The 26,772-nt window shown below is 38.4% G+C and overlaps 6 protein-coding genes across 17 annotated transcripts in view; 2 read left to right on the plus strand and 4 right to left on the minus strand.

Moving 5' to 3' along the window:
• The window catches only part of LOC109544820, a 57,582-nt gene extending 53,047 nt beyond the window's left edge, over window positions 1–4,535 (plus strand). For 3 of the 4 annotated variants that reach the window (XM_019915172.2, XM_019915174.2, XM_019915173.2), the window contains exons 8-14: window positions 533–658; window positions 721–906; window positions 974–1,202; window positions 1,301–1,473; window positions 1,529–1,804; window positions 3,036–3,235; window positions 3,290–4,535. In XM_019915172.2, coding sequence (XP_019770731.2) covers window positions 533–658; window positions 721–906; window positions 974–1,202; window positions 1,301–1,473; window positions 1,529–1,804; window positions 3,036–3,235; window positions 3,290–3,986 — 1,887 coding nt within the window. In that variant the 3' untranslated portion in view covers window positions 3,987–4,535. The remainder of the gene's footprint in view (window positions 1–532; window positions 659–720; window positions 907–973; window positions 1,203–1,300; window positions 1,474–1,528; window positions 1,805–3,035; window positions 3,236–3,289) is intronic. The other variant, XR_002172612.2, reaches the window with a different exon arrangement.
• On the minus strand, window positions 4,298–5,224 carry LOC109544822 (crustapain). Of its 2 annotated transcripts, none has more exons than XM_019915176.2 (3): window positions 5,043–5,224; window positions 4,814–4,875; window positions 4,298–4,759 (listed from the first exon to the last, which is right to left on the minus strand). In XM_019915176.2, exons 2-3 carry the CDS (start codon window positions 4,862–4,864, stop codon window positions 4,544–4,546), a joined length of 267 nt encoding a protein of 88 aa, XP_019770735.1. In that variant the 5' UTR covers window positions 4,865–4,875; window positions 5,043–5,224; the 3' UTR covers window positions 4,298–4,543. The 2 variants fall into 2 exon arrangements, with proteins under 2 accessions (XP_019770735.1, XP_019770736.1); XM_019915177.2 differs by having other exon boundaries at window positions 4,814–4,872; window positions 5,043–5,216.
• Window positions 5,225–6,258: 1,034 nt separating this feature from the next.
• LOC109544821 (GPN-loop GTPase 2) lies at window positions 6,259–7,762 on the minus strand. The gene is made up of 4 exons (XM_019915175.2): window positions 7,282–7,762; window positions 6,911–7,221; window positions 6,622–6,858; window positions 6,259–6,559 (listed from the first exon to the last, which is right to left on the minus strand). Exons 1-4 carry the CDS (start codon window positions 7,520–7,522, stop codon window positions 6,449–6,451), a joined length of 900 nt encoding a protein of 299 aa, XP_019770734.1. The 5' UTR covers window positions 7,523–7,762; the 3' UTR covers window positions 6,259–6,448.
• Window positions 7,763–10,470: 2,708 nt separating this feature from the next.
• LOC109544898 (regulator of chromosome condensation) lies at window positions 10,471–12,783 on the minus strand. Its single transcript, XM_019915319.2, has 7 exons — window positions 12,573–12,783; window positions 12,131–12,513; window positions 11,779–12,010; window positions 11,568–11,717; window positions 11,349–11,510; window positions 11,177–11,287; window positions 10,471–11,118 (listed from the first exon to the last, which is right to left on the minus strand). The coding sequence occupies exons 1-7, from the start codon at window positions 12,634–12,636 to the stop codon at window positions 10,940–10,942; spliced, it is 1,281 nt and encodes a 426-aa protein (XP_019770878.1). The 5' UTR covers window positions 12,637–12,783; the 3' UTR covers window positions 10,471–10,939.
• Window positions 12,784–13,576: 793 nt separating this feature from the next.
• Window positions 13,577–18,023, plus strand: LOC109544865 (lysophosphatidylserine lipase ABHD12). Of its 7 annotated transcripts, none has more exons than XM_048669360.1 (9): window positions 13,577–13,782; window positions 13,860–14,009; window positions 14,089–14,268; window positions 16,079–16,197; window positions 16,428–16,721; window positions 16,779–17,029; window positions 17,092–17,250; window positions 17,310–17,437; window positions 17,602–18,023. In XM_048669360.1, the coding sequence occupies exons 3-9, from the start codon at window positions 14,144–14,146 to the stop codon at window positions 17,654–17,656; spliced, it is 1,131 nt and encodes a 376-aa protein (XP_048525317.1). In that variant the 5' UTR covers window positions 13,577–13,782; window positions 13,860–14,009; window positions 14,089–14,143; the 3' UTR covers window positions 17,657–18,023. The 7 variants fall into 7 exon arrangements, with proteins under 7 accessions (XP_048525317.1, XP_019770811.1, XP_019770809.1 ...); XM_019915252.2 differs by having other exon boundaries at window positions 14,105–14,268; XM_019915250.2 differs by having other exon boundaries at window positions 13,941–14,009; window positions 14,105–14,268.
• The window catches only part of LOC109544864 (sex peptide receptor), a 75,694-nt gene continuing 66,886 nt past the window's right edge, over window positions 17,965–26,772 (minus strand). For both annotated transcript variants that reach the window (XM_048669359.1, XM_048669358.1), the window contains exon 5: window positions 17,965–19,518. In XM_048669359.1, the coding sequence (XP_048525316.1) occupies window positions 18,925–19,518 (594 nt within the window). In that variant the 3' untranslated portion in view covers window positions 17,965–18,924. The remainder of the gene's footprint in view (window positions 19,519–26,772) is intronic.

Consider the following 26,772-nt stretch of genomic DNA (forward strand, 5'->3'; position numbering starts at 1 on the left):
TAGAGAATTGAAAAGTCGATTCAGTCGTAACAACGTTAGTGAGGAAATTCGAGTAGTTTTGACCCAGAAAGCAAAATTTGAATATCAGACACTTAGGTGCAAGATTATGCCAAAATTCCGTTTTCCGTCCCGTTTTTGCTCATATCTCGGAGGCAAAATGAGCAAGAATGCTCATTTGTACATCATTCTAGAGAGAAATAAATGGCCTTTTCAGAAAGTGAACCATGGATGGGGAAATGTTGGCAATTTTCTTAAAAAATGCTTGATTTCAAGAAGTTTTAGATTTGCGTGGTTTTCTTTGAGTTGCAAAATTCACTTGAACATGACGCTGCTTTTTTCGAAGTTTCTCAAGAACCATTCGAGCCAGAAAATTAGTTTTGGCATCGTTGGATAGAGAATTGAATGGGGGATCCCCCCTGGATCTGCCCTTGCTCTCTTCGCACCGGAAACACTTGGTTTCTGAGAAAACCAGAAACGTTTCCGAATTGATGTGTTATACACAGTGACTCAGTGTATTTATATGCGATTTCAGAGACTATCCAAACAATGTGAGCCGCAACACAAACCCACTGTGGACTTGGCGCTGACTACGATGACTGCCGTAGCCGCAGACATCAACAACATGAAACGAAAGCATGAGGATGCTGTTCGGGTGCAGGTAAGCATTGATTTTGAGGCTCTTCTGTGCAGTGACTAAAGAGCCTGATTGCTCCTCGATAGGAAATCCAATCGCAACTATACGGATGGACGGGGGCTGATCTAACCACCCTCGGGGAGCTGATAGCCGAGGGCACATTCCGGGTCCAAGGCGCCAAAGGCCGCAGGCACGTCTTCCTATTCGAGAAGGTCCTGCTGTTGGCCAAAAGTAAGACTGAGGGCGCTTTGGCCTACAAAACCCACATCGAGGTAAGTGTGTCATCTGAGCCGCATTGAATGTTGGTTGGTATCAAGCAATTGGTCTTCTGCCCCGCAGTGCTCCAACTTGATGCTAGTGGAACAAGTGCGAGGAGAGCCGCTCTCCTTCCAAATACTGCCGTTTGATAACCCGCGCCTCCAATGCACCTTGAGGGCCAGGTCTCCGCAACACAAGCGGGAATGGACGTTGCAGATCAAAAGGGTCATTTTGGAGAACTACAGTGCTGTGATACCCAACCACGCCCGGCAGCTGGTCATGCAGCTGGGACAGGATGTTCAAGATAATGGTATACTTAATTTTCAGTCCCTTTCCAGAACCTCCTTCAATGGGAGGAGCGCTGACTATTTACACCATCTTGATTGTTAAATACAGTTTAATTTCCAGAGGATACATCAGATAGATGGTCGCCGCTGAAGCACAATTCCATCACTCCCCATTACTTGGAGAGACGGACGCGTGTAAGGAAAACCCGAGAACTGTCCAAGGAAAGGTCGGTGTCCCAGGACAGGGTGTTTACATCGTTCGGAAGTTGGCGACGAAAGTCTGAGCCCAGCATGGTAATGTCGCACCGTTTCAAGTCCGTTTTGGGCACTAATCAAGGGCGGGTTTCAGATTCCGCAGCAGTACGACGCCAAAGTGATACCAAAAAAGATCTCAAAGCTGAAAAAGTCCAAAGAGACTGGCAGCTCGACCTTCTACACGGACTTGTCCGACTTGGAGAACTGCGACTTGGCAGCGGAATCGGTGGAGAGTCTCTCCAGCAAGGTGCGGGAGGACAGCAAAGAGGAGCCGGATGGGCACGTGGAGGAAATCAGCCCGAAAACAATCGAGAGCAATTTGGAGAAGATCGTTTCCGAGCTGCTGATGCAGAACCAGGACTTTCACAAGGTGAGCTTTTCAGCCTGCTGCAAATTCTCATGGAAAAGCGTTTGATCCCCTGGTCCACATCTGCACCTTTATTTGCTCGCACGCTTATCACCAGCTTGGTGCTAAGCCACGCATTCGATCACATGCTGAATGGTTTTCTCATGACTTTCCGCTTGAATCATTCATGCAGGGCGATTAGTGAGGAGCGAGACTGGAAGTCAAGTTTGTTGTACTTTTGTTAGACTATGTAAAGCATTCTACTCGAAAAAATGTACGCTACTATAATTTTGAAACACCAAATAATAATTAAACTCGTAGAATTTTCTTTTTTGAATTAATAGCCGATTTGACGAACGATTTTCTATAAAAACTGCATCTCGGAAAATTGCAATCGGTTAAGGTCGAAAAGACGATTTCCCGAACAAAATACTTTGAATTGCACCGCGATTAACTCATTTTGAAAATAAAACATCAGATTGTTCGCAGTGTATTCTAGACACATTCACTGTCTATAAGGAAATTTTCATTTGCAACAGTTTGGATCATGTTTTTCAATAAGTTCGATGCATTCCTCGCGTCCGTGAGTTGAAAATGATGTGAAATTTAACACTTTTTGAAAACATTTTAATTTTTTCAAAAAATCGACCCTCACCCCTCGACGTAAGAAGGTCACAAATATGCATTCATAAAGTGTTTGGATCAATAATAAGGAAGAAATAGTCGAATAAAGATCGTGAACGCTCGAAAACCGCTTAAAATGTGCCGAAAATGTCTATTATTTCGGATCTGAAACTTCTACCATGTTTTTCAATCAGTTCGATGCATTCCTCGCGTCCGTGCGCTGAAAATGATGTAAAATTTAAGACGTTTTGGGAAAATTTTAATTTTTACAAAAAATCGACCCTTGGAAAAATTTCGGCCAAAAAGCAAAATTTCACATGCGTGTTTTTTGAGCTCAATCGATTCCTTTCGACGTAAGAAGGTCACAAATATGCATTTTTTAAGTTTTTGGGTCAATAATAAGGAAGAAATCATCGGATAAAGATCGTGAATGATATATATACGAAGATATTTTCAAAAAATCGATTCCAAGAAATTGATAGTAATTTTCCTACCAATTCCGCAAAGCGAGTAAAAACCAAAAAAAAAATCCATAGTTGCTTCAGTTAGGTAGTGATTAACAGATTCATATCAAAAGCTCGCACTAACCAGATCATCACTAAGTCACCGTTTTCCCCCTGCTGACTTGCAGGTGTTCAACAGGAGTCTTCACCAGAACCCACGCCACCCTAGACGCAATGTCACTAGCGAACCGGGCCCCATTTGGTACGACGAAAGACCGGAACTTCCCAGCAAAGCTGACTCGTTGCCGCGCTCCTTCCAATTAAACGACCCCGAGCTGGCTCAGGAACCCGATGAGAAAAGTGAGGAGTTTAGAGAGCCGCAACACAAGTGAGTAAACGAACGCAATTTTCCTTTCGAGTCTTTGCCAATGTTTGATTCCAGTGATATGTCCTCCCGCCTGGACGAAACTGACCATCCAGAGTACAAGATTTACCGCAAAACCCCCATTCGGCTCAGTATCCTGCAGCGGTTGCGGATGGTTCTGTCTGAAGACCAGCGACGGAACAAGTACCCATTCCTGAAACAGTCGGCGTGTAAAACCACGGGGGAGAAGCTGGCCAATCCGGACTACGTGGATCCGCAGACACTATTTGCCAGTTCGCGCAACAATAGTCAAGCGAGCCTAAGTCTGGATAGCGGGGTGGCCAGCGGCTGCTTCGAGCCTCCTGAGGACTTCATGGGCGAGCGCGTCGAGCTCGACATGTCGCTCAATGAGAAAGAAGTACTGAGGGAGATAGACCAAAGGCTGAGCGAACCTAGTCGGACGTCGCCTTCGGATAGCTACTACGAAAGCATCCTGGATAGTTCGCTCAAGGAGGAGTACGTGCAGGATAAAGCGACTGGGAAGATGGTGGCAAAGTCCGATAGTTTCACCAACAACGATCGGATGTGCTTTACTTTGGCCAGCTCTGCGCCTCACAGCCAGAGCAAGCAAGTGCTCAAACGACCCACTAAAGCCCCACCGCCGATTCCTGCGAAGCCTTTGAGACTGACCAGGAGCGGCCCTGGCAAACACCCGGCAAATGGCGAAAACAGCCAAACTAGTTGGGTCAAGGCTATGGTGGGCCGCTTTGAATGATTCCACTCTACTTTTTAACATATATTGACAATAATGACCAACTTGACCAATTAGCAACAATCCTGCAGGGTTTCCCACCTTTTTAATTTATTTTTGTCAATGCCAGATGAGTGAAGCCGTCTGACCCGGCTGTTGTAAATCTAGCATGCATTTTAACAAAATGTATAGTTTAGTTCCATTGTTTAAGTCGCTCGCTTGTTTTTATCGTTCATCTTAACTCTTAAGTTAAGTTAGTTGAACGATAAAAGTGAAGCCTCGACTTCTAGGCCTTATGTGTAGTCGCAACATACAAAACTAAGTAAATATCACTGTTGAGTCTGAAGAATTTATTCAAGCCGTAGCTATATATAAGATATTTTATTAGTAACTATTTATGTACGATGGGAGCTGAGAGAGAAACAGAGGAATATCTAGTTTTAAGACTTAAAACGTGCCAAATAGAGTGTAAACACACATGTTTCAATTGAAAGTAAATTATTGATGATTCTAGGAATTACTAATAATTTTTTTGTAAAAACTAAATAGATTCACATATTTAAGATGTTTAAACTTGATTATCAGTTACTTCCTTTGGGCTTTCCCCGGTAGCCAGTGAAGCGGTTTTTGAATTCCTCCGGAGTCAAATCAGCGAACTGATTCACTCCTTGGGTGTAGGTCACTTCGCCTTTGGCAAACTTCTCATTGTGCTCCTTGATGTTCTTCAGGTTATTTTGGAAGATTTCGAACCTTCTGGACTCCTCATCAGGGGCCTCATAGGATTTTTTAAATCCAGTCTATAAGTTGCAGCAACTAAACCAGTGAATGGACCACAAAATGAGGATTCATACCTTGAATTTCGTCCATTCCTCTTGGTCGCTTAGCAGTACGGGGGCAGTCATTGCGCTTCCTACTAGGGCCACAAAGAGAAGTAGCATTAAATGCATTTTTTTTTACAATAAATGCGAATAACGCTGCACAAATTAATAGGTAAGTTGTCGATTCAATCTCGCGCTCAACAAACATACACTAATAATTTCAAGGATATTTTTATATAACATTGTTGAAATTCTGGCTTACCTAGATGGGTCGTTGGCGGCAAAGAATCAAGGCGAAGGCTGATGTGCGACTTTCACGAATGTTCACCAACAAACGCAAATCAATGTTTATTGTGATTTTGTGTTGGCTCAATGCAATTGCTTTGTTTAGTCAACAGTATAATTAAACCCGTGACTCATCACAAGCGTATATGTGTAACATTGTGCACAAGCTGTTGTTTTTCAAGCAATCTTCGATTTTTCATCAAGTCCGCAGGTTTTTAAAAAAATTCTCACTCCCAGACCAAGGCAAGCAGGAACGTGAAATTTTCACGGAGTGTTAACAGTGTGAATATCTGCAATTGTGGCCAATTTGACTAAATGCAACCAGACGCTTAATTAAAAAATATATTTATTTTTGCAAACTAGCGCTTGTAGACCTGATGAAGGACTCAAACTGGGAAAAACGTTCAAAGCGCCATAAAACTCAATTTTCTTTACTTTCTCTTTTCTTTTCTCACAACAACAATTTGTTTTTCTAAGTTGCGACTCTATTTAAAATTTTAAACACCAAAAAATAAATATATCATTTAAACCCGCCCGCTAAATGCGCCTGAATGTTGCCGCACTTTGTTTGGTAGACTCCGTAGTAATCGGGCAACACTGCCGCGCAGTCTGTCAAAATTGAATACAGCTTAATCACTTTGCTTCAAAGAATTTTAGAGTTTTCATCAATTTCTTGCAAAAAACTACAGTGAATATGTCCGAAAAGCCTAAGCTGGACCTGGGAGTTCTTGAGGAAGACGACGAGTTTGAAGAGTTTCCTGTGGAAGGTAAGTTTTCAACTTTCCAATATTGAGGTTAGATCAGGCCCAAATTGAGCTTAACAAAGCCTTTATTTGCGTATTTTGAGCCAAAACTTGGGGTCTATAGAAGGACATTCACTTGATAATTAATGCTTCATTTCAATTAAGCACACACTTACATTTCGTGAAGATATTCCGTGGTTCTATAGACCCCTAAACTTTGAGACCAAATTCTCAAGCAAAAGGGTGTCCAAAGTATGTCCCCGGCTCAATTACATAGAGCTTAAGTAATTATTAATTCATTCAATTCACTTTGGAAATGGTGTCATTGAGGCAAACTAATAAAATTGTCATGTACTAGACTGGACTGAGAAGGAAAAGGATGATCAGGACATTAGTGTGTGGGAAGACAACTGGGAAGATGATAATATAGAGGACGATTTCAACAAACAATTGAGGTACTTAACACATTTTTCCCCTGTTTCTTATGCCCCCCCAACAATCCGTCATCGTTTCAGAGCCCAACTGGAGAAACAAAAGACTCAAAAACCACAAACGGCTTGAAAAGTAGTTAACAGTATAGTCTTTAAGTTTGTAATATAAAAAGGATTTTCTATCGAGTGTCGGATATGTTTACTTTCAATTACATATAATCAACATCAAATTTTTCCGACTCAGTCCTGGCCCCGACAGCGCAAGACATCAGCGCTTGAATGCTCCTCTCTTCGCCACTTCCATAAATGTATCCATTTGCCTGAAATGAAAAAATCCTCTTAGAACAAATCCCCATTTCAACCACTTTGCCTACTTATATACCTTATCAGTTGCGCTTTTCAACGCCAACAAACTCTTGTCCGAATTAACATCCACAGGTATAAAAGCCACCAGACTGTAGTCTTCGACTAGCTCAATGATTGCCTTGTTGAGGTTCTTGAATTTTTTGCTGAAAGGGCCATCATCAAGGAGATCCAGCAGGTAGTGTAGGTCCAGCACATCCGTGTAGAAATCCACGCCGAAATCCAGCTTTTTTGCGTTCGCTTTGAGCAGGTCAGCCTGTTAAAATATGAGTTATTAACGGGCAAAGATAATTGAATGGTTTTAGAACCTTGCTTAGAACATTCACATGGGGCAAGGCCACTTGAATCATAGTGGACAAAGACAACAGCAACGTGGATATGAATTTGCTTGCATCTGAACAGTGATGGGAATCAACCAGATGGACAGCACACAAGTGGTAGTTGAGCTTCTCCAGCTTGGCGAATATGTTCTTAATGGAGTTATGGTGGGTGTAGAGCTCCACTTGCCCGGGCATGTCAAATATTAAGTAGCTGTCTTTGACTTGAACTAGTTGCTTTAATAACCATTCGAAGTTCTGCTCCAAGTACTCCATGCAGTACATCAAAGCGCCGTTTGGTCCTTCAAACGATCAGTAAATATTAAACTGGTGCGTTGTGAATGTTGCCGAGATGTGCTTACCTAGATTATATTTTTTCATCACTTTCTCTACAGTAATCAGATTCATAAGATCGATCGTCGGGGCATAGCCCATGTTTTCATTGGCTGGGTCTAGATTAACCACCTGCACTTGTCTGTTTAACTTGTTCTTGTAAAACTCATACACTTTGCCACAGTACGTAGTCTTTCCACTGCCTGGCGGTCCGAGCACAACCTGACCAAAATAACTCTCCGCTAGTTTAGTCCTTTTCACTAGGGCCATTCTGCTCTAGTTGGCCTTAAACTCCTTAATACACTTTACGATTAGCTTCAAATGCTCCGGCCTGTAGCTTTTCAGCGTCAGACTAACAGTTAGGGGCTGTTTAACGTCCAGTTGCTCCGCAATAAAACGAACACCTGCCTCTATCTCTGTGTTGTCTCCACCCAGCAAAGTGCGCAAATTAAACACCCTCTCATTAGCCAGTATCCCGTTTTTCACTTCTTCGCTCTCTACAGCGTAGAGATTGCCGATCTTCCCAAACTGCGTGATAAAGTAGCAGGTGTTGTTGCTAAAGTAGCTAATAATCACCTCTGTATGGTGGCCAGCGATCACAGCAGCGAAATTTTCAACACTTAAAGGGGCTTCACTGTTCAAGTTCACCAAGTTAATTTGCTCACTTAAATCCATAGTTTCAAACCAAACATTACGGCTTTGACTGTAGGGATTGATTAAAATGCGTTTTTTTCTCAACTTTTTAGGTTAGACACGACTGAAATCATGTCATGTAATGACAGTTCTACGATTTCATTTTTTGCTCAGGCCGTGAGTGCGCTGTTATGGCGTGTCTCAGCTGATCGAAGAAGTTCTGTTCAGGCTTGCCAAATCTACCGTTTTCTACGTCTACCTAAACGTTACTTTTTATATTGTTAGATATGGATCTGCCATTTGAGCATTTTTTTAAACTATATTGAATCTTGAGTCTGGATCGCCCATTTGAGTAGACCCTTGTCTTGTCTTCATCTATGAGTAGACTTTATGCAGGGGAGAATGGTGAACTTTGCAACGTCGAAAGGTCGCTGAAAAGACATTTTTGTCTCAAAACCAGGTAATTACTTTTTCTTTACGTGAATTAAACACGAAATTAAACGGTTCTTATACACATTATCAATAAGAACAGTTCGAGTTTTAAGTATTTTTGCTCAATCTTGACTAGTCAAATTTGCTACTGTAGCTGTTCTGCTGCGATCACATCTTCAATGCGAATTTCTGACTCATTCTTCAAACCGTTGGCAAAAATCAGACTTTAGTGCGACTGAAGTGGAAATTTAAGCGCTGACAACCACATCAGTCTTCTATAGGGTGTGAAAGTTTCAAGTTGCTACTTGCTCTAAATGGAAAGTTATGAATTTTTAAAGAAGAGCGTGCAGTTGAGGAAAAGTGCGAATTTTCCGTCGCTCTTTATAGCGCAATCAAAGTGAAGCATTCAGAAATCATGGCATATTATGCGAATGGTTTACTTTGATTCTGGTGGATCTGCAAAATTGCACAGCCTTCTACAATAGGTCAAGCTCAAAATGTTTTCACGTTTCAAGACAATTGAACAAACGATTGATCGGAAAGCGAGTATTTAATTTAGCCTTCAAAAGTCGCCCCTTGAACGGCGATGTTTGTTCATCTTTACCCGAGGTCCAACGTTGTTTACACTAAATATCCAAACCAGATCGATCGCGGATTGGAAATTTGTAGAAAATCGTCAATAAGAAAAAAAAACTGAAATCGAACAACACAGCAATACAATGAGTCACCCAAAGGGCCAGCGAGCAAAAGATTATATCATTATGTGAGCTCGGTGCGTTTTTTATGTGATAAACACCTTCATTTCGTACGACTTTTATAGGAATGCTGAACATTTAGGTCAGTCTATTATGGACAAGGGAGCAAATTGGTCGTCGGTTATTTGTTCATAAACGGCATAAAAGTACCAATTTAGTGCCATTTAGGCACGAACGGTCGACCATCTTACTGTTAATTTCTGAGTGTAATTCACATTTATTTTCAACTTTGTGTGGATTTCAATTGTGTGTGCTTTTTGATGTTTAATGGATAGACAATGGAAAATCGGGCGCCAGTTTGCAGAAAGCAGGTAAGCAGGATTATTCATCTATAAACCCTTAACTTGAACTGATTTCAATTTTCGAGAAACATTTACAGTTTTATTCAGTTTTCTATTTCTTTTTCTTTCCAATCAAATCACTGGGTTTTCGACTAAGTTGATGTAATAAAACAGATTTTTCGGATTCGCATTACTTTTACCGTGAGTGATCCGGGCCAACCCATTTAGATTTTGCGCTGTTTTTCAAATTTTTTTTTCTTTAACCAGCATACATCAGTGCATTTCGCAGATGTGATTAAGTCACATGCTTGTTGAAAATTTAAACAAATTATTTTTCGCTAAATGATTTGTGCTAGGGATTTTCAGGGGCTGGGATCCGACCGAATAATTGCATTTTTGATTGTTTATTGCATTATTGTAGGATAGCACGTTAAAACGTTGTGTGTGATTTCGCGGTATTTTTTTCCAAATTTAAAAATTTAGACAAATTTTTTTTTGCTAAAAGATTGGTGCTAGGGATTTTCAGGTACTGGGATCCGTCCGAAACAGCGTCGCTTTTTCTTTTTAGGAGCGGCTGATCCAGGCATTCGCCGACACGTTCCAAATTGATTGGTAAATATTTGAAAAAAAAAACGTATAGCGACATGCTGATGAGGATATTAACAGTTTTAAGTCGTTAATACATACAGTTTCAATTAAACAATTACATGGGGCGATAGGGAGCCCTTCGAAAAGCAGGGGTCTACAGCAGTTCAACAATATAAAAAATGTTATGTTACTAAACAATTAAGAAATTTAAGTTCGTACCTACTTGAGAGCACATAATGGAAAACTTATTACAAACAAATAAAATACTTTTTTGCGGAAGATATTTATAAAAATAAATCTTTTCGGGGCAAAAATAGCCAAATCCAATGATTCCAAAAAGCGACAAGAAAAGACATAAAACGCAAATTTACATCGCTTACAAACGAGTACTGAAGTTTTGCATAGGTACATTGATTTGGAAACTTGAAATGACAACCTGCAGCATTGTTTCAGTGTTCATCTATGCATATTAGGAGGCTGGAATGCAGCGGTGGGTAAAAGCGGAAACCCAATGAAAAAAAAACTAATCAATTATGCCAAAGTATAATTTTAAATCGATGAAACAACCAAAATATTCATATGTAATTACATCCTATCAAAATTTTTAGTACAAAACTGTTAACGAAAATTATCGACGACGATTAACTTGAAGAAAATAATCGAAAAACTAGAACAAACATGTTACTTAAGCGGTACTAAATACAAATTATATTAGTCAACAGGCCAACCAAAATGATTGGACAAGAGGATCTGATGATTTCTTTAAATTTCAGCAGGTTTGCACCCTGATGGGGGAATTAAAGTAAATTTCGAAAGTTCTTATTTGAGCCCTGCTAAAGGCCAATCCCTACGAACTACAACTATCCCGTCTAAATAGTCCGTCAAGACTGCCCTTTCTTCCAAATTAAGATTAATGTTATAGCATAATACAATAATTGGTTAAAGTAAAGTTACTGAGGTTTGATAACCCAATTTAAACTATTTTCCTATTAAACCTTTTAAATTTTTTGGCTAATGGGGGATGAAAGTATCACCGTGTGTTGTCCACCACTGGACACTCGAACTATTTTTCTATCATTCATCTGCTTACTTTTCACTTGGGTTGGTTCATCATAGTCGTCGTCTTCGCCTAGTCCTAGTTGACCGTTTGTGCCCATGCCCCATCCATATAGAATTCCTGTTAAACAATTTCAATTGATAGAATCTAGTATCCCAAAAGTGAATATTATAGGCACCTTGAGCGGAAACTGCAAAAGAAGTCGCTGACCCGCACGCCACATTCACAATTTCCTCCTTAGATAAGCTGGTAATTTCCGTTAAAGTTTTAGCGTCGTCCGATCCTTTGCCTGCGTAAAACAAAGTACATTTTCAACATTGTCTAAATTATGCCATATCAATGAATATAACCTAGTCCGAGCCGGCCGTACTCTTTCCTGCCTATAGCATACACTTTACCATCTGTTGTTAGGCCTAAGGTATGGTGTTGTCCTCCGGAAATATGTCGCCAGTTGTATTTTGAGAAATCCTTGCTAATCATTGGAATATAGTTGGGTTCCGTTATGTCTAATCCTAAGTAAAGAACATTATTAGTTAGTATAGGTTTATAAATTTCACGACTTCTCTTACCTATTTGATTGAAGTTGTTCAGTCCAAACACGTAAATATCCTTTTTGTCGGCAACTCGAATAAATGTGCTGTAAGTGCCTGCCCAAATGTTATCGAAATGTAACTTTGAACTCGCCTTTAAGACGATTGGACCAGGACAAACCAGGCCTCCTGAAATGATACACAGTTGTTATTGAATCGTTTACCTTAGCTCTTTCTTAAATCAACCTACCCAAATTCTTTGAAATAGAAAAAGCTCGCGAATTTCGGTCGCTTCCCCTCTTGGTTATTCGGCCCAATTGTCCCTGTTCAGCGCATCCACATGTAAACACTTGCCCGTCACTGTTCAAAAATACAATGTGGTCTGCTCCGGACGCGATTTTCAGTATTTTCTGATCATGGATAATTTCATATGGAAAACGTTCGTTGCCATTGATTGTTAGACCCATGTTTCCATGAGAGTCCTACCAAAAAAAGTAAATAAAGGGCGGTAAAGTGATGGTAAATAAATACGAAAAAAGGCTCAAACACAACAAGGCTTTGAATATTAATTGACAGAATATGGTCGAGACAAACTTTCTTACTCTGAATGTGCCCCATGCAAACACGCGTCCATCTTCCAACAGAGCTGCCGTATGGGAGTCGCCAGCTGTGACTTGTATAACTTTGGCAGGAAGTTCAACTTCTCCTGGTGTAAACTCAGCATCCTCCTTACCGTCCGTGACTCTGCCTAGAGCGCCTTCGTCATTGCAACCAAAGGTCAAAACTTTACCTTTCTTAGTGATACACACTGTGTGCATTCCGCCCGCGTAAACATCAACAATTTCGTGGTCTAACTTGACCAAAGCCGCTCTGGACTTTTCCAGGACATCTGGGCCCAGGCCTAATTGGCCCACATCACCAGAACCCGTTACGAGAACCTCACCACCTGCGGTAATGTCTGGGAGTTTGACGAACTCGAGGGAAACTGGAAAATAAATTTAAGAGGTGCGTTTCTAATGAGACCACTGAAAAAGTGCGACTTACATTTGGTTCTCTTTGTTTTCAAGGGGGTGGATTTGACTTCTTCGATTTTTCGCTTGGGCGCCATTATATTAATGTAACTTTATAAAGGCTGCACTTTGGAGAAACTATGTTCTCATGTGCCCAATTTAGCCACGGAAAACAGAATGTTAAGCTTGAAGGAAGTGTGGTTAGAATCATTTAACCGCCAAACTGCAAATCGGTTTGTCAGAAGATCAGCGTTGCCAACACAGCTTGTTTCATAGATGAAGACAACTAGACAACAACAACGGCTTGTTCCTGCGGAATAAATTCTATAAAATTATGGTAATAGTATAAAAATTAATTTTGTCACAATGCTTTGATGGCATTTATTACGCAGCATATTTTTATTATTTTTTTTGGCCGAGTTGGGCTTGATTGTTGAAAGCAGTTTCACTGGGAAAATGCAGATCGCCCATAGAATAATGCAAGCACATATTTACACATTTCTATTGAAGAAAGTGATCGCAAACTATTATACGATATGTAAGAGAAACTTCAATATTAAAAACACACTAATTATTTTAATTTTTTTTATTAAAAAATTACCACCTAACGCAAAATTGAAAATTTTACCTCCCATAAAAATGCCTTAAACAATTTTTATAAAGCCAATCTTTACTTTTACTAGTTTCTGAGCAAATAGCTTTGAAACAACCTGCCTGCATGAGCGAAATAACACAAAATTTATAAGAAATCCCGTGTTTTTTCCCTTTTTCTTTGCGAGTATCAAAGGGCTTACCACTTAAAGAGCACACCTTGACCTACTGGATTTACCCCAAGATAACTCTCCAACTTTTCTAGATATTGAGGAAATAATTGCCAAATTTAAGCTTGCAAAACGTGCTCCAAAACAAGGCAGATTTTTCTTTTGGATAAGGAAAGACACTCTTTCTTTGTTTAAGGTTTCTTTCTTTTTATTACACCTTGGTATTTGTTGGCAACGCTGAATAGAATAGATGCTTTTAACATAGAACAAGGTTTATACGCCATTCTGACCAGAAATAATGCAAACTCAAAATTCCACATGCTTGTAATTTCTTCTATATTCGATTTGGGATTAAAATACATACAGGGAGAGTTTGATTCAATTATAATTGGAAATTTGCTGTAATTAACTGATCGATGGTAGTTGTCATTTGCGCAAATTTGAAAGCTTAGGTTAGTTTTTGTGTCGGAAAACTCCGAAAAGGTATGATGATTTATTTAAATATTTGATCAATTTATAGATTATTAAGTAAATATTTCATGCTGTTTATATCGCATTAGATACGTCGCACCATCCAAGACCTTTTTTGTATTGATTTCAAAGCTTTTTCATATCTCCACCTTGAATGAATTTAATTCCAGACATACCAGATAATTGTATGCCTATGGATTGAGGAATATGATATTTAACAAAAGGAGATTTGTTAAAAGGTAAGTTTCAGTCATACTTTCCTTAGCTGCTCGATAGTATAGTTGGTCGTTGTTATTAAATGTTAATGTGAGCTATCAGTTCTGTGCTATTTTAGACTTTGATACGGGAGTTCCTTTTGCGTTATCACTCTAAAATGGGTGATCAGGGCGAAAATGATATTTTCGATGATGAAATTCTTGACTATGGATTAGCTTCATTTGGGTCCTACTTGATCCCGTCAATTCTACTGATTTTTGGTGCTCTCACATTATTTGATGTGTAAGTATCACTAATTTCTTTCTTCCTCTAGTCAAACTTTTAATTCCTTTCACACCATGCCCCGGTATAACGGCGGTATCTACAATTAACAGCCGATTTGTTTGCAACAAACACTTTTATTGAAGGCTATTATTACATAATATTAATCAAGTGCACATCAAGTAGAACAATTTTATCTATAGAGGTGGAAAATTTGCCTCGTTTTTATTGCACTAGCAAAAACTCATTCAATATAGTAGCCAGCAACTTGCCTAGTCAGTGTATATCAGTGTCTCAAGTTTGGAAAGTGTTAATTTTATCTGCCAACATCGTTAAAGCTGGTTTATATTTAATCCTGTCGCAAACAAACATCACTAAATTTGTTAAGCCGTTTTCGGCTTAAATAATAGGAGCTCTTTTCAATTCAACCAAATGCTGGTAAAAACTGCATGAATTAAATTGAATGCTTAAAACTGAAAAAGCGCAACGCACTGTAGATTTGTATAATTTGCTAAGCGGAAAAACCACAAAGTTTTTCACATTTCTTGAACACAGAGCACTATGATTATATTTAAGTGCTGATGATCACATCACGATGTTTACAAAAAAAACAAAGTTTGACAATATAAAGCTCCCAAATAAATTTGCTGAGAGGAAGTGCACTGAAATCGTATTAATCAATTATAAGATAAATTTAATCAGTCATCATGCCATCGCTGCGTCTTCAGTTAGAGTAATAAAATTATTGTTATTCCACCGGTAAATGATAATTGGGTATTTTACTGATTAAAAATTGATTGATCTCTTTCAGTTCAATAATACAATTATAATTTTTATGCTAAAGGCATTAATTACTGTCTAGCACACTTCTGCTGCACGGAGACGTGTTTATGAATAACTAAAACTCGATAGCTGGAGATAATTCAGTGTGTAGCTCCATATAGTCCAACAGCTTATCTGCTTCTCGTGAATTTCACTGAACAGCAATTTACATTCAATAAAACTCTTATTCGTTACTATTGGTTGAAGCAATATTTAAGTGTTCATTTTGTCATTTACAAGTTTGAAGTAACCATGGCTAAGGAGAAGTGTTTTGGGGATATTGAGTATAGTTCAGTGATGTGCGAGGAAAATAAGGAGATCGTTTCTCCTAAGGGTAACTGCAAGGGAATTATTTATAGGTATGATTTGTTTGTCTCCCCTATCTTGTATTTGGCTGTTAGCTGGATTTGTCTTTGTAGATGCTTAAATTAGTATTGGAAATACTATGAGTTCGCAATTGGGAATAAATTCATTGAATATACTTGAGACATTTTTTATTTATAAATTAGACATTTATGCAGGGCACCAAAGAAGTGTATGATTTGAAAAACACATCTGATTTGCTCTCACTTAAAACATTAGTCAAGAATATGGATCATTTGCTGAATTTATTCCAAATTACTAATTTTGACTGTATATAAAAAATCTGAGTTTGCTTGCGTGGTTTTACCGAATTCTTCCCATATATTTGAGGGATATTTTTAGTGGGCGATAACTTTAATAGTGTTAATCCTTATCTGTACATTATTACTCATTTAATCAACTCATGTATAATTGTTGACTTATCATGTATCAGCATGTTTTTCACACGAGCCACCATTTTGCATCAGTGCATTTTATTCGATAATTACCATAATTGTTCTCATTATTGTGTAACTCTGCCAATCACTTTAAAACGTGTTCCTTTCACTTAATTTCACATAAATAATATATTTTTTTTAAACATCAATACCTAGTTTGTATTCAAATGATTCGATCTGCTATAAATATATATATTTTTTTGTTTCAGGATTGCTTTGAACACATTGAAAATCATCCTTCTACTTTGCATAATACTGTTTGTGGTACTACCCATCATCTACCGGTATTCTTACGCATTTCAAAGGTCGGCAGTTTTTTTGAATTTCAGTAAGTGTTTTATTGGCTGGATGGAAATTTTCGAGGTTTCAAGCTGTTTTCAGTGACTTATTTTTTTTTTAATGAAAACAGAGTGAATTTTACTTTGTGAGCCTATTGACTCTCTCCTTGTATCAACTGTATTTCTTCATTTCTTAAGTTCTGCTGAGATCTGAGACCCGTCTTCAAAATAACAAATTTGTTTATAATTATCCCTATTGATTAAAATGCATTTTTTACAGTTAATGTACCTGCCACGGCCAATTATCAACACCCAGAAAAGTACGGACTAAATGGAGCCAGAAATTTCTACATAACAGTGGATGATGTTAAATTGGGTGCCTGGCAGATCCTGCCCAGCAACTTAGAAAACACCAACGATGCAAGCCATGAGTTTTTCGAGAAAATGCTGAATGACGGTCAAAATGTGGTCATTTATAATCATGGAAATGGAGGATGCCGGCTGACCGCCCATCGAGTCGAGACTTACCAAGTTTTGAGGAAGTTTTTCCATGTCATCACTTATGACTATAGAAGTAAGAGCCTGGATACAAGGTAAACCGGGTTAGTAAAGAGCCTGTTTGCTTCTTCAGGTTACGGAGACTCTTCGAGTAAACCCCCAAGCGAGCAGACGGTTGTGGAAGACATTTTGCATGTTTACCAATGGGTGAGGAACCGAACAGAAAGCAATGTGTTCATTTGGGGACATTCATTGGGCACGAGCGTCTCTACCCATGCCATACAGAAGATTCAGACTTTGAGCACTTCTCAGCCTGTAGGGTTGGTTTTGGAGGCTCCTTTTAATAATATGAAAGAGGAGATTAGTGAGTTTCCTCTGGCAAAAGTAAGGAAATTATTCTGCAAAGTGAGCAGTCATTGATTAAAAACTTGCTTGGTTTTCGGTAGATTTTCAAGTTCCTGCCTTGGTTCCGATTAACTATCGTTGAGCCCATGTCTGAGAACTTCCGCTTTGAAACTGATAAGTATATTTGCGGAGTCAATCTCCCAATCATGATTTTACACGCTGAGGACGATAAAGTCGTACCGTATAAGTTAGGGGTGAAGGTAGGTTACTTTTCCTTTTTTTTAACAATTTTTTAAATAATCCAATTGTACTTTTTCAGCTGTATCGAAGTGCTCTGAAGTGTCGTTCAGAGAGTCAAGGAACTCTGTTGTTCCACCGTTTTAGCGCGGACCATAAATTCGGACATAAGTTTATCTGCAGAGCTGCGGATCTCCCGGATAAGATCAGGTACAAATCTGTCCTTTTTGATTTACTTTATTTCTGCAATTTTTTACCTGCCCTTCGTTTTGTATATTACATTCGCATTTAAGCGATCTGATCATCTGTTGAGGGTTTCAAAATGAGTTTTTTCATTTTTGGAAAAATCACTAAAAAAAATTAATTTATTTCAGCAATTTCATTCAATTGGCCCTGGAAAACAAAAGTGACAAACTTCTTCAACAATAAGTAGCTTGAGGGTGGTTCAGCTGCCTCAGAATTTTTCAAGTAGCAATTCCCTCTGTTAGTCCAACTGTAAGTCTGTGATGTATTTATTAATTTTCATGGGAATTGTTAACCGAGCAAAAATTAGCGAACGTCGAGAAAACAATTAAAGGTAACTCAACCTTCGCACGTTCTTTGAATCTTGTATTTTTGCACTAAGCAATGAAGCGGTGTTCTCAGGCTCTCTGATAATATTTCTCTTATACATTAAGTATTACCAATAAATTTGAAATTAAATTAATGAAAATCGAAATTAAATAATAGTAAATAGTAGGTAAACTACTGCGATACATGAACAATTCTTTATTTAAATATAGTCAGTGAACAATAAGTGTTTTATGTTTTATTATGTGTCTTATACAACGATTTATTAAGATAAAAAAGAATATTCGCAACTCCGTAAGAGATTTTCTTTACACTCGCTTCTGATGGCATGGCCTGGAAATGGGTTAGTTTTCAAATACACTCGGTTTACAGCCATGCCAGGAAAGCAAAGGTTTTTTACAAACAAAATTTGCCTTATAAACAGATAAAGACATTTGGAACAGAACGATTAAGTTTCGAAATCGTACATAACTCAGTGACCGGCGAATGTTCTCTAATTGCTCAACAACAACTCTGCTCGTTTCCATTACGCGTTTCATTGGGCTTACATTGGAAATGCGTAACGGAGACACAGTTCTAATAGAGCCAAGACTGAACGACCGAAAACCGACGTTGAAAGGAGTCACGTCTATTTTCACAAGATGAACAAATATTATGGTATCTCCTTTCCACTTCCCATTAGGGATAACGTCCACTCCCGGCCCACGATACATATATTACGTTATCTACGTTCAAAGTGGGCTCAATTTGAAGGTAAATAACGCTTACAAATTTCCAGTTACATCAACAACATTGATTGATATCTAGTTATTCACACATATTTACTTCTGTATTTTTTATATTTATTTATATGCACATCTCAAATTAGGCGGTTATGTACAAAAAACTATTCTACACCTTTATCTACATAGTTATTCTTTACATATAAAAACATTTAGTCTTGATCTTAAGCGTCATATTTTTCAGGAGATAGAAATTAATTGGTTGTTCCAAACACGTCTTAAGCTTGTTTAGGTACACAATTAAAAACTCCAAACAGGGTTTGAGCTTACAAAAAACCGACGATAGAAGGATGGGAAATTTTAGTTAAATTATACAGGGTGTTTAGCGTAACCAAGCAAACCTCTCTATAAAACTGTCTCGTTTGTGCAGGTTCGGGGACCATTAACTATCGAATATCGCGAGGAACCGTTTCTGGCGCTGGACGCCCTGGTCATAAACAGTTCCTTGAATGTTTCGCGAAACTGTCGCGACATTCCGCAATAAATGGCGAAATTAATCGGGTAGCTCAATATAATGAAGAAATTTGTAAAAATGATCAACGTATTAGCCACGTCGTAGTCGAGAAACTCAATAATCGAACTGGATATGATATGTAACATTGTCACTACAGCCAAAGGAATTTCAACTATTAAAAACACGCTCACCACCACAATTAGCATCAGGGTGGTACAGTTTGAGTCGCGTAGTTTTTTGCATTCATTCTTCGGGTTTTTCTTCGACGACAGCAAAATGTCTCGTCGCTTTTGGGCCTGCTTCAGCGTGCGGAAGAGCAGAAGGTTGAGGGTCACTAGTGCTATGCAGGGCACGAGATGGACAAATACCAATCTGAAGACGTAGTAGCAGATGTAGTACACGTCGATTGTGATGTAGTTTTCCACCCAATCGGCGCTCTTTTTCCTGCAAACGTCCACCAGCTTGTTGTTCCATGTTATTTGAATCTAAAATGTTAAAATTTACTAGTCAATTATCGTGTACCACTAAAAAAGTTGACATTTTTACGCGCGTGAATTTATGTGAACATAACATTCTAAAGCAGCCTGATGCTTCTAAAAAGCAATTGCGGTCCATTAGCTTTCATTAATTGATTGAATTGTCCTCTAAATTGCTCCACTTTATTCAATTCCATTCTGGATTAATTCTAGATGGATCGCAACACGACCGCAATGTTATCAATGAGCAACTTCTAGGTCAACATTTCCAACCGTTTTCCTGTCCCTTGAACTGTTTAAACTGTCGATCACGTGCGATTCGCTATCGGGAAACAAAAATTATGTGAAAGAGTCGGAGAAGATTCTGGGGGTGGGCAAACAATCTCCCCGTTTTCAGTCGAGGCCAAAATGCCCAAAAGTTAATAATCGCAGCACACGTGCCAATTGAAAATGCTGGAAAAATATTGGAGAATTGTAATTCTGCTTTTGACACATTTTACCAATTGGGTTATTTCCATTTAAAAATGCGATTGGGCTTCCTCAATTAATTAAAGTTAAAGCAAATACGAAAATTGAATTTCGATTTGCTTTTCTGCGCGGGTTCAAACACAGAAAACTCACTCTGCTTGCGCACCGTTGGAAATGGACTCATTTCAAATAGTCGTTTGATTTATTCGGGCCGTAATTTAAAAACTTTGCTGTTTTATAATTAGCGAATTAAATGTTTTTAAATATTTTCGCCGTGTTGCATCTCACGGCTATCTTTCCCCCATTAAATTTTTAATAGCCGAAACTTTTCCATAAGACGCAACTTTTCACTCTGCGCTTGCCGAGATCATTCGGAGTTTTCAAAGTAATACCAAAAGATAAGGCGAACGGTATGAGCCCCCAACATTTAATAATCCACCTGGTTTATGGCGACCGTAAATTTTTCAATAGGTTTACAACCAAAATGCATTTTCGGCTACGACCTGCTGGAAGTGTTTTGCCCGAGGGGTGAAAGTTTTATCTGTTATGGCATGGATATGTTCAGCATTCCAAGCAAGTCCATCGGAAACTGGATAAGATTAAATGGATTTTAATATCAAGCAGGTAAAGAAAAGGACACGTATTTGAGGCTGATGGGAAATTGATTGAAGCAGGTATGTTTTGGTCAGATGCCGCTAATAAGTAAGCGTTTTTATACTAGTTTTAGTCACTTTGTCTAGATTGGGCAGCCCATCAGCTGTAAAGGACCTAAAAATATGTTTAACTAATCTTTTTATAGCAGGTGTTCAAACAGTCCACCCTCATTATGCACATTTTTTAGCTTATTTTTTACGTTTTCTAAAGTTACTAGTGTACTGAAATATTGCGAAAACTTTGCCTTATTCTTGTTTTCATCTCTTCAGCTAAGTTTGGCGAAGACAATAATACAATGAAGACAATTTTTTAAAAAGACAAAAATTACTATAAATTGTTCATTTACTGTTGCAGGCAATAAATATACCCAAAAGTCCGATTTCTTAAAACTTTAAATTACTTATCGTCCAGAGCATTTCGCCCAATTCTCGAGTGAATTAACTTCCGAAGTACCGATGAAATAAACGTTTTTTCCGTACTTTCACTGTATCAAGTGCTTTCGCACTACAAGCTCCGGTAAAGTTCTAAAAGTTGCGCTTTACACATATACGCGCTCCCATTACTATTTAAATTATTTCAAATGTCCGGATTAAATTTATGTAGTTTGCAGCATCCAGCGTGCACCTGGTGGAAATTAATGGCGTGCAGAAAACTCCCCTCTATGCTAATTAAGTTGATTAAGTTATTCCCCATCCACACAACATGCATAAGTCATGCGAGTTATACTTTGGAAAACTTGCCGATTTGTTCCCGCGAGACGCGAGAAACGAACACATTTTCCAAGTTTTTAGTCTCAATCTTTAGCCAGTGCAATGTATGTAAAGTTGGTCTTGCTGACACAGCTGCTCTTCGTCGATTTTCCAATTATAGGGGATGCCATTTGGAGTTTGCCTTGAATAAAGTGACGAGACATATTTTAGGGGTTTCTTTGAGAGACGCTCGTAAAACTTTGGAATTTCACAAGTTTACAACTACGTTTTGTCCTTTTGTGCCCTAGATTTAGCATGGGAATCATTCAATCTTGTTCAATTGCTTAACAACTGAAACTGTTTTCATCAAGGTTTCTTTTGTAGGCGAAGCAAAAGTAAAAATTTCTTGAAGGCTGTTGAACTTGGAAATGTTAATTTTGTTCTGCTCTCGGCTTTTTTGCGACCGCACTAATTTTCTTCGTAACGGCGCTGGATAAAGTACAAGTTGCGCCCTACTGTTTACTTAGAATAAATTCAGACCAGTTTCGTTCTCCAACAATTCCTGTAGGCAGGTAAAAAGTGGCCTGGCAAAGAAACTCCATAAATGAGAAGTTCGCCCGTTAAAACTTTTGCTGCTTTTTGTTTCAGTCCCTTTTTTTACTCCGTCTACTATTTTCTTATACGTTGATACATTTTCTTAATATTAAATCAGATTTTTCAGTTTCTGTTGCTTTACCTTCAGCGCTCATGAAACCTGCATGAAGGTACTTACTTTATGTATCCCATAACTGTATATTCTAGTCCAATAATTGCTGTCTCTGTAAATGGGAATTTAAGACCTCGGTGTTGTGGATTTTGGGCCGATGCAACGCGAAGTTGGATGCGAATTTATGGCGAATAACACTCCTTGTGCTCCAAAACGCGCCATATATCTGAGTAGAGTTGTGGAGCACGATTTGAATTTTAATTAATGGCTCAGATAACGCCTTTGATTATGTGCTGAGTAAGTCGAGGTGCTCAATTCATATTCATTTACATATGAAGATTTTTGTGCCACGACGGTCCAAAATGTGTTTAAGGTCCGAGCCGATTATAATTTTTTTGAAAATATCTAATAAATTCTTCCCGCATATTTTCCTATCAAGCTAAGAAAAAGAACAAACCGAACGCAATTAATTACTCTTTTATGGACACTTGTCTTGAGAAATAAAATTTTCGCTAATATCTGGCTGAAGCTAACATCATTATCCTGCAGGCACTTGATCCAGATAATGTAATTTCGTCTTCCCCATTTACCCTTATGCTTTTCTTATCTCGGCCCGGATCCACAGACAGCGACAACATAATGCCCTATTCAGAAACAACTCCTAAGCGCCAATGGGGCATAAAAACTTCACCTCATTCCCCTCAATTACCTCAATTTTGACTTTTGCCCAATGAATTGCTATGAATGTTTCGAACATCTGGGCTGTTGATGCTTTTGTTCGCTGATGTACTCAGTTTTCCATTCACCAATATTATTTAAATACAAGGTCCTTTTTAGCTGCCAAGCGGACMAAAGTATTTGGAAACAAATTGTCCTTTTAGTCGCTAACAAAACCGTTAATTTCGATTTATGGACACCAATCTTCAGTTATTTAAGTTAGTCTACGCGTATGAAAAAGAAATTGAAGAAACAGACAGAAGTAACAAAGAAAAAGAAGTCGCAGTTTTCGCATGTTTTCAAAACGTTTTTTTTTGGGTAATTTGCCTCGAAWTTTTTGCCTTWTTAAAGCACATAATTTCCTCACGTCTTTTAATAAAGACTGATAAAAAGCATATATTTTACACAATAAAAAACGATTTTTTTTTATCAAAAGACAATCCAGACTATTGGGCACGACACAAGTCAATGTATGATCGCTTTCTGGGTCAAAACTACTCGAATTTCCTCACTCATGTTGCTATGACTGATCGAATTTTCAATTCTCTATCCAACTATGCCAAAACGAATTCTGTGGCTCAACTGGGGCTGGAGAAACTTCGAAAAAAGCAGCGTCATGTTTGAGTCGATTTTGCAACTAAGAAACACACGCAAATTTACTTACTTCTTGAAACCAAGACTTTTTTGAGAAAGCTGGCAACATTTCCTTATCGATAGTTCACTTTCTAAAAAGGCCATTTAGTTCTCTCTGGAATGATGTAAAAACGAGCGCTCTTGCTTATTTCGATTCCGAGAAATGAGCAAAAACGGGACGGAAAACATGAAATTTTGGGATAATCTTGCACCTAAGTGTCTGATATTCAAATTTCGCTTTCTGGTCAAAACTACTCGAATTTCGACACTGATATTGTTATGGATAAATCGAATTTTTAATTCTCTATCCAACGATGCCAAAACGAATTCTGTGGTTCAAATGGTTCTTGAGAAATTTCGAACAAAGCAGCGTCATGTTTGAGTCGATTTTGCAACTAAGAAACACGCCAATTTAAAACTTCTTGAAACCAAGACATTTTTGAGAAAACTGCCAACATTTTCTTATCGATAGTTCACTTTCTAAAAAGGCCATTTAGTTCTCTCTGGAATGATGTAAAAACGAGCGCTTTTGCTTATTTCGATTCCGAGAAATGAGCAAAAACCGCACGGACAACATGAAATTTTGGCATAATCTTGCACCTAAGTGTCTGATATTCAAGTTTCGCATTCTGGGTAAAAACTACTCGAATTTCGACACTTATATATGTTGTTATGTTTGACTCAATTTTGCAACTCAAAAAAGTACAGTTATTCAGGCAAAACTGACTATTTTTCACTGTTTTACTTAACCAACAAAAAAGACAGGAAATTGAATTAATCTTTGAGCGACTCAGGCCCTGCATTAAGTCAATAATATGTAGATAATCCCAGTTAAAATGACAAAGTTATTTATTTGAATTTACATATTTCTCTCTTTTCCATAGCCGGGGAATATTTTGCCGAGAGACAGCCGAAGAATTAGCATTTTTTCCATTAAATTTACGACATGAAGTAGACCTTGACATAGCATGTCCATTTGTTTGAAATTAGTTTGTCCCTTATGGAACGACCAGCGAATATTGAGTGGTAAAGGAAATTAGCCAGTTTAGACGAGTTAGTGGAAACTGGAAAAAACGAAACTGGCCAATGATGAAAATTCCGATTTCCAAGCCCTTGATTGGTTCCTCCTGTAACTGAGTTATCCCTAAATCAGTCTTAACGACATTAACACGCCCCGGGTTTTATTTTCCAAGGATTTTAATTAGCCAAGCCCGAGAAAAAAGCCGGCTTCTGATGGCGATTAAACCCAGTTCTTGAAAGGTTGCAAGAATATTTCACAGCAGGAGAATTCCAAAAAATCCGCTTATTGCTTTTAAGAATCCTCCATTAGCTTAGTTGAAAGCAGGAATTTCAGCCTTACAAAAATCCGACCGCAACTGCCAGACATGCTTACTTTGCTTGTTGTTTTCGGGTGGAAAAAGGCTTTTAGGGGAGCAAATATCGCAAGAGTCGAGTAACCGCATATCAAAAGGGTTGAATTGTTTTAAAACGAGCGGATATGAGCTTCGCAATTCTAGTTTAATGTCTCGGTTAAAGTGAAAATTGCGGTTAGCATTAGAGTTGTTGAGCAGGGGCAATGTTTTCCCAGCGATATTGTCACTTTGCATAATTCAAAAGAATGATATGATATAAAATGAAATGCTCGCTGAGGTGCGAGTAACCGATAAATAACCTTCCCGGAAATGATATTCTTGCATAAATTCACTAAATCATTGGTTCAAACTTCTGGATTATCAGCCTTAATAAAATATTAGAAACGACTCTGCGTGCGGAAGTATGAAATTATTCGGATTTCATATTCAAATTTTAATCAAATCCGGTCCCATTAACGGGTTCATTCAATTCGAAATTCTATGTCTTCCTGTTCCGAAAACTTTCCACTATTCAGAGTTCATTAGCAGGTCGTACCGAAAGGCTGACAGTGAAAATGCTGGCAAAGTCCCATCGGGCCTAACCGCAAACCCGGAAAATGTGCCGGAAACCGGCATCACAAAAACCGAAAATGTCAGGAAAATTAGATTTCTCCTCTTAATTAACACAATAGTTGAACAAAGGTTAAGTTGGATCCTGCTTAGGGGAGCTTGCGATTTAATTGGCTTAGAGACAAATAATGTATAATGAAAACATTTAAAGGGCAAAAACCGGCAGATATCAGATGCTTCGCTCAAAAAACGACGGATTTCAAAAAATGCGAAGAAAACCACTCAGTGAACAGCGGGTGAAATTTCCGACATTCTTGTAATTTATGCAATCAAAATAACCATAACTCAACCGACCATAAGAGCCAAGTGCACTGACTAAATGTGCACGCGAGCCAGCTTGAATCTCGAACGTTTAGGCGACTTGGCGGATTCCGTGAGACTCACTTGGACGGCATTTCTAGCCAATCATTTTTAAATTCCTGGTATTTGCGCTCAAAACTTGACAAAATTGTTCTTTGAACTTTACATGCTAATGCTATCAGCGCGTCCACGTTCGAAATGTCCACCATGCTGGTAATTCGCACTATGAAAATAATCCGAACTCGCCGTACGAATGCACGATATGCACGAAAGCCACCAAAAATATCGAACGATTAGGCTCCTCCCAGCAAATAGATCTAAAAAAAACGGTTACTTAACTATTTTTTTTCCATAAAATTGTGGAGAAAGTTTAGTTATCTTTGAACTTTACACGCTAATGTTGCCAGCAAATTGATCAGTGTTCGATGATCAATTTTAAACATATTGAACTTAGCACGATTGAAAAAAAACGCCGCTGCTTGTCGCAGACAACAAAAACATCCGCCGAAGTCATTAGATCCGTCTAGTCATTGGGTCTTTTATCATAATGAAGTCAATTTAAGCAAATCAGTGTTCTGCTTGAAATCGCATTCTACGCCGCAGCTACAAAGCTCAGCTATTTTTGGTGCTGGAAACAAGTCAATTGGACAGCAATCTGGTTCGTCATTACTCTTCTGCTTTCTATAATGCGACGACCTTCACCTCAAACCTCAACTGGAGATTAATCTCCTCTCTAAGTTTGTGTCGGAACAATCCCGGGAAAACAGGGAAAGGTTTATTCATGGCTAAGTTGCGTAGCCACCTTCCCTTAAAACTAATGAAAATTTCATGGAAATTTTATCGAAAATTCTTGTACCTCGATAGACGGAGAGCTACAAAATATATACTTAGATACTTTCAGTTAAAAAAAATTAAATACACCGTTTCAAGGGTTTTTGTGAATTTTGAAATATCATTTTTAGACCCGATCGCTCTCGATGAAGAAATAAAAAGACATAATCGCCCACGTGTGATGCATCGATTTTCTGCGTAAATTCTATATATTCACTCTTATATAAATTCTGAAACAAAGCTAATTTCGCAGGAAAGCACGTCTTGTGTTTCCAAAATTAGG

Source organism: Dendroctonus ponderosae, unplaced genomic scaffold, assembly GCF_020466585.1.
Source record: "Dendroctonus ponderosae isolate FM_Combo_2020 unplaced genomic scaffold, Dpon_F_20191213v2 Dpon_F_20191213_8, whole genome shotgun sequence".
Classification (NCBI taxonomy): Eukaryota; Metazoa; Arthropoda; class Insecta; order Coleoptera; family Curculionidae; genus Dendroctonus; species Dendroctonus ponderosae.

Bases quoted from the DNA above. Each gene is read 5' to 3' on its own strand.
- LOC109544865 (XM_048669360.1), top strand. From the start codon at position 14,144: ATGGGTGATCAGGGCGAAAATGATATTTTCGATGATGAAATTCTTGAC. The intron at 14,269-16,078 runs GTAAGTATCACT...TTTTTGTTTCAG, and splicing joins GCTCTCACATTATTTGATGT to GATTGCTTTGAACACATTGA. The intron at 16,198-16,427 runs GTAAGTGTTTTA...CATTTTTTACAG, and splicing joins GGCAGTTTTTTTGAATTTCA to TTAATGTACCTGCCACGGCC.
- LOC109544822 (XM_019915176.2), bottom strand. From the start codon at position 4,864: ATGACTGCCCCCGTACTGCTAAGCGACCAAGAGGAATGGACGAAATTC. The intron at 4,760-4,813 runs GTATGAATCCTC...TGCAACTTATAG, and splicing joins AGGAATGGACGAAATTCAAG to ACTGGATTTAAAAAATCCTA.
- LOC109544898 (XM_019915319.2), bottom strand. From the start codon at position 12,636: ATGGCGCCCAAGCGAAAAATCGAAGAAGTCAAATCCACCCCCTTGAAA. The intron at 12,514-12,572 runs GTAAGTCGCACT...TTTATTTTCCAG, and splicing joins GAAAACAAAGAGAACCAAAT to TTTCCCTCGAGTTCGTCAAA. The intron at 12,011-12,130 runs GTAAGAAAGTTT...TTTTTTTGGTAG, and splicing joins TTGCATGGGGCACATTCAGA to GACTCTCATGGAAACATGGG.
- LOC109544821 (XM_019915175.2), bottom strand. From the start codon at position 7,522: ATGGCCCTAGTGAAAAGGACTAAACTAGCGGAGAGTTATTTTGGTCAG. The intron at 6,859-6,910 runs GTTCTAAAACCA...ATATTTTAACAG, and splicing joins ATGTGAATGTTCTAAGCAAG to GCTGACCTGCTCAAAGCGAA. The intron at 6,560-6,621 runs GTATATAAGTAG...TTTTCATTTCAG, and splicing joins TGAAAAGCGCAACTGATAAG to GCAAATGGATACATTTATGG.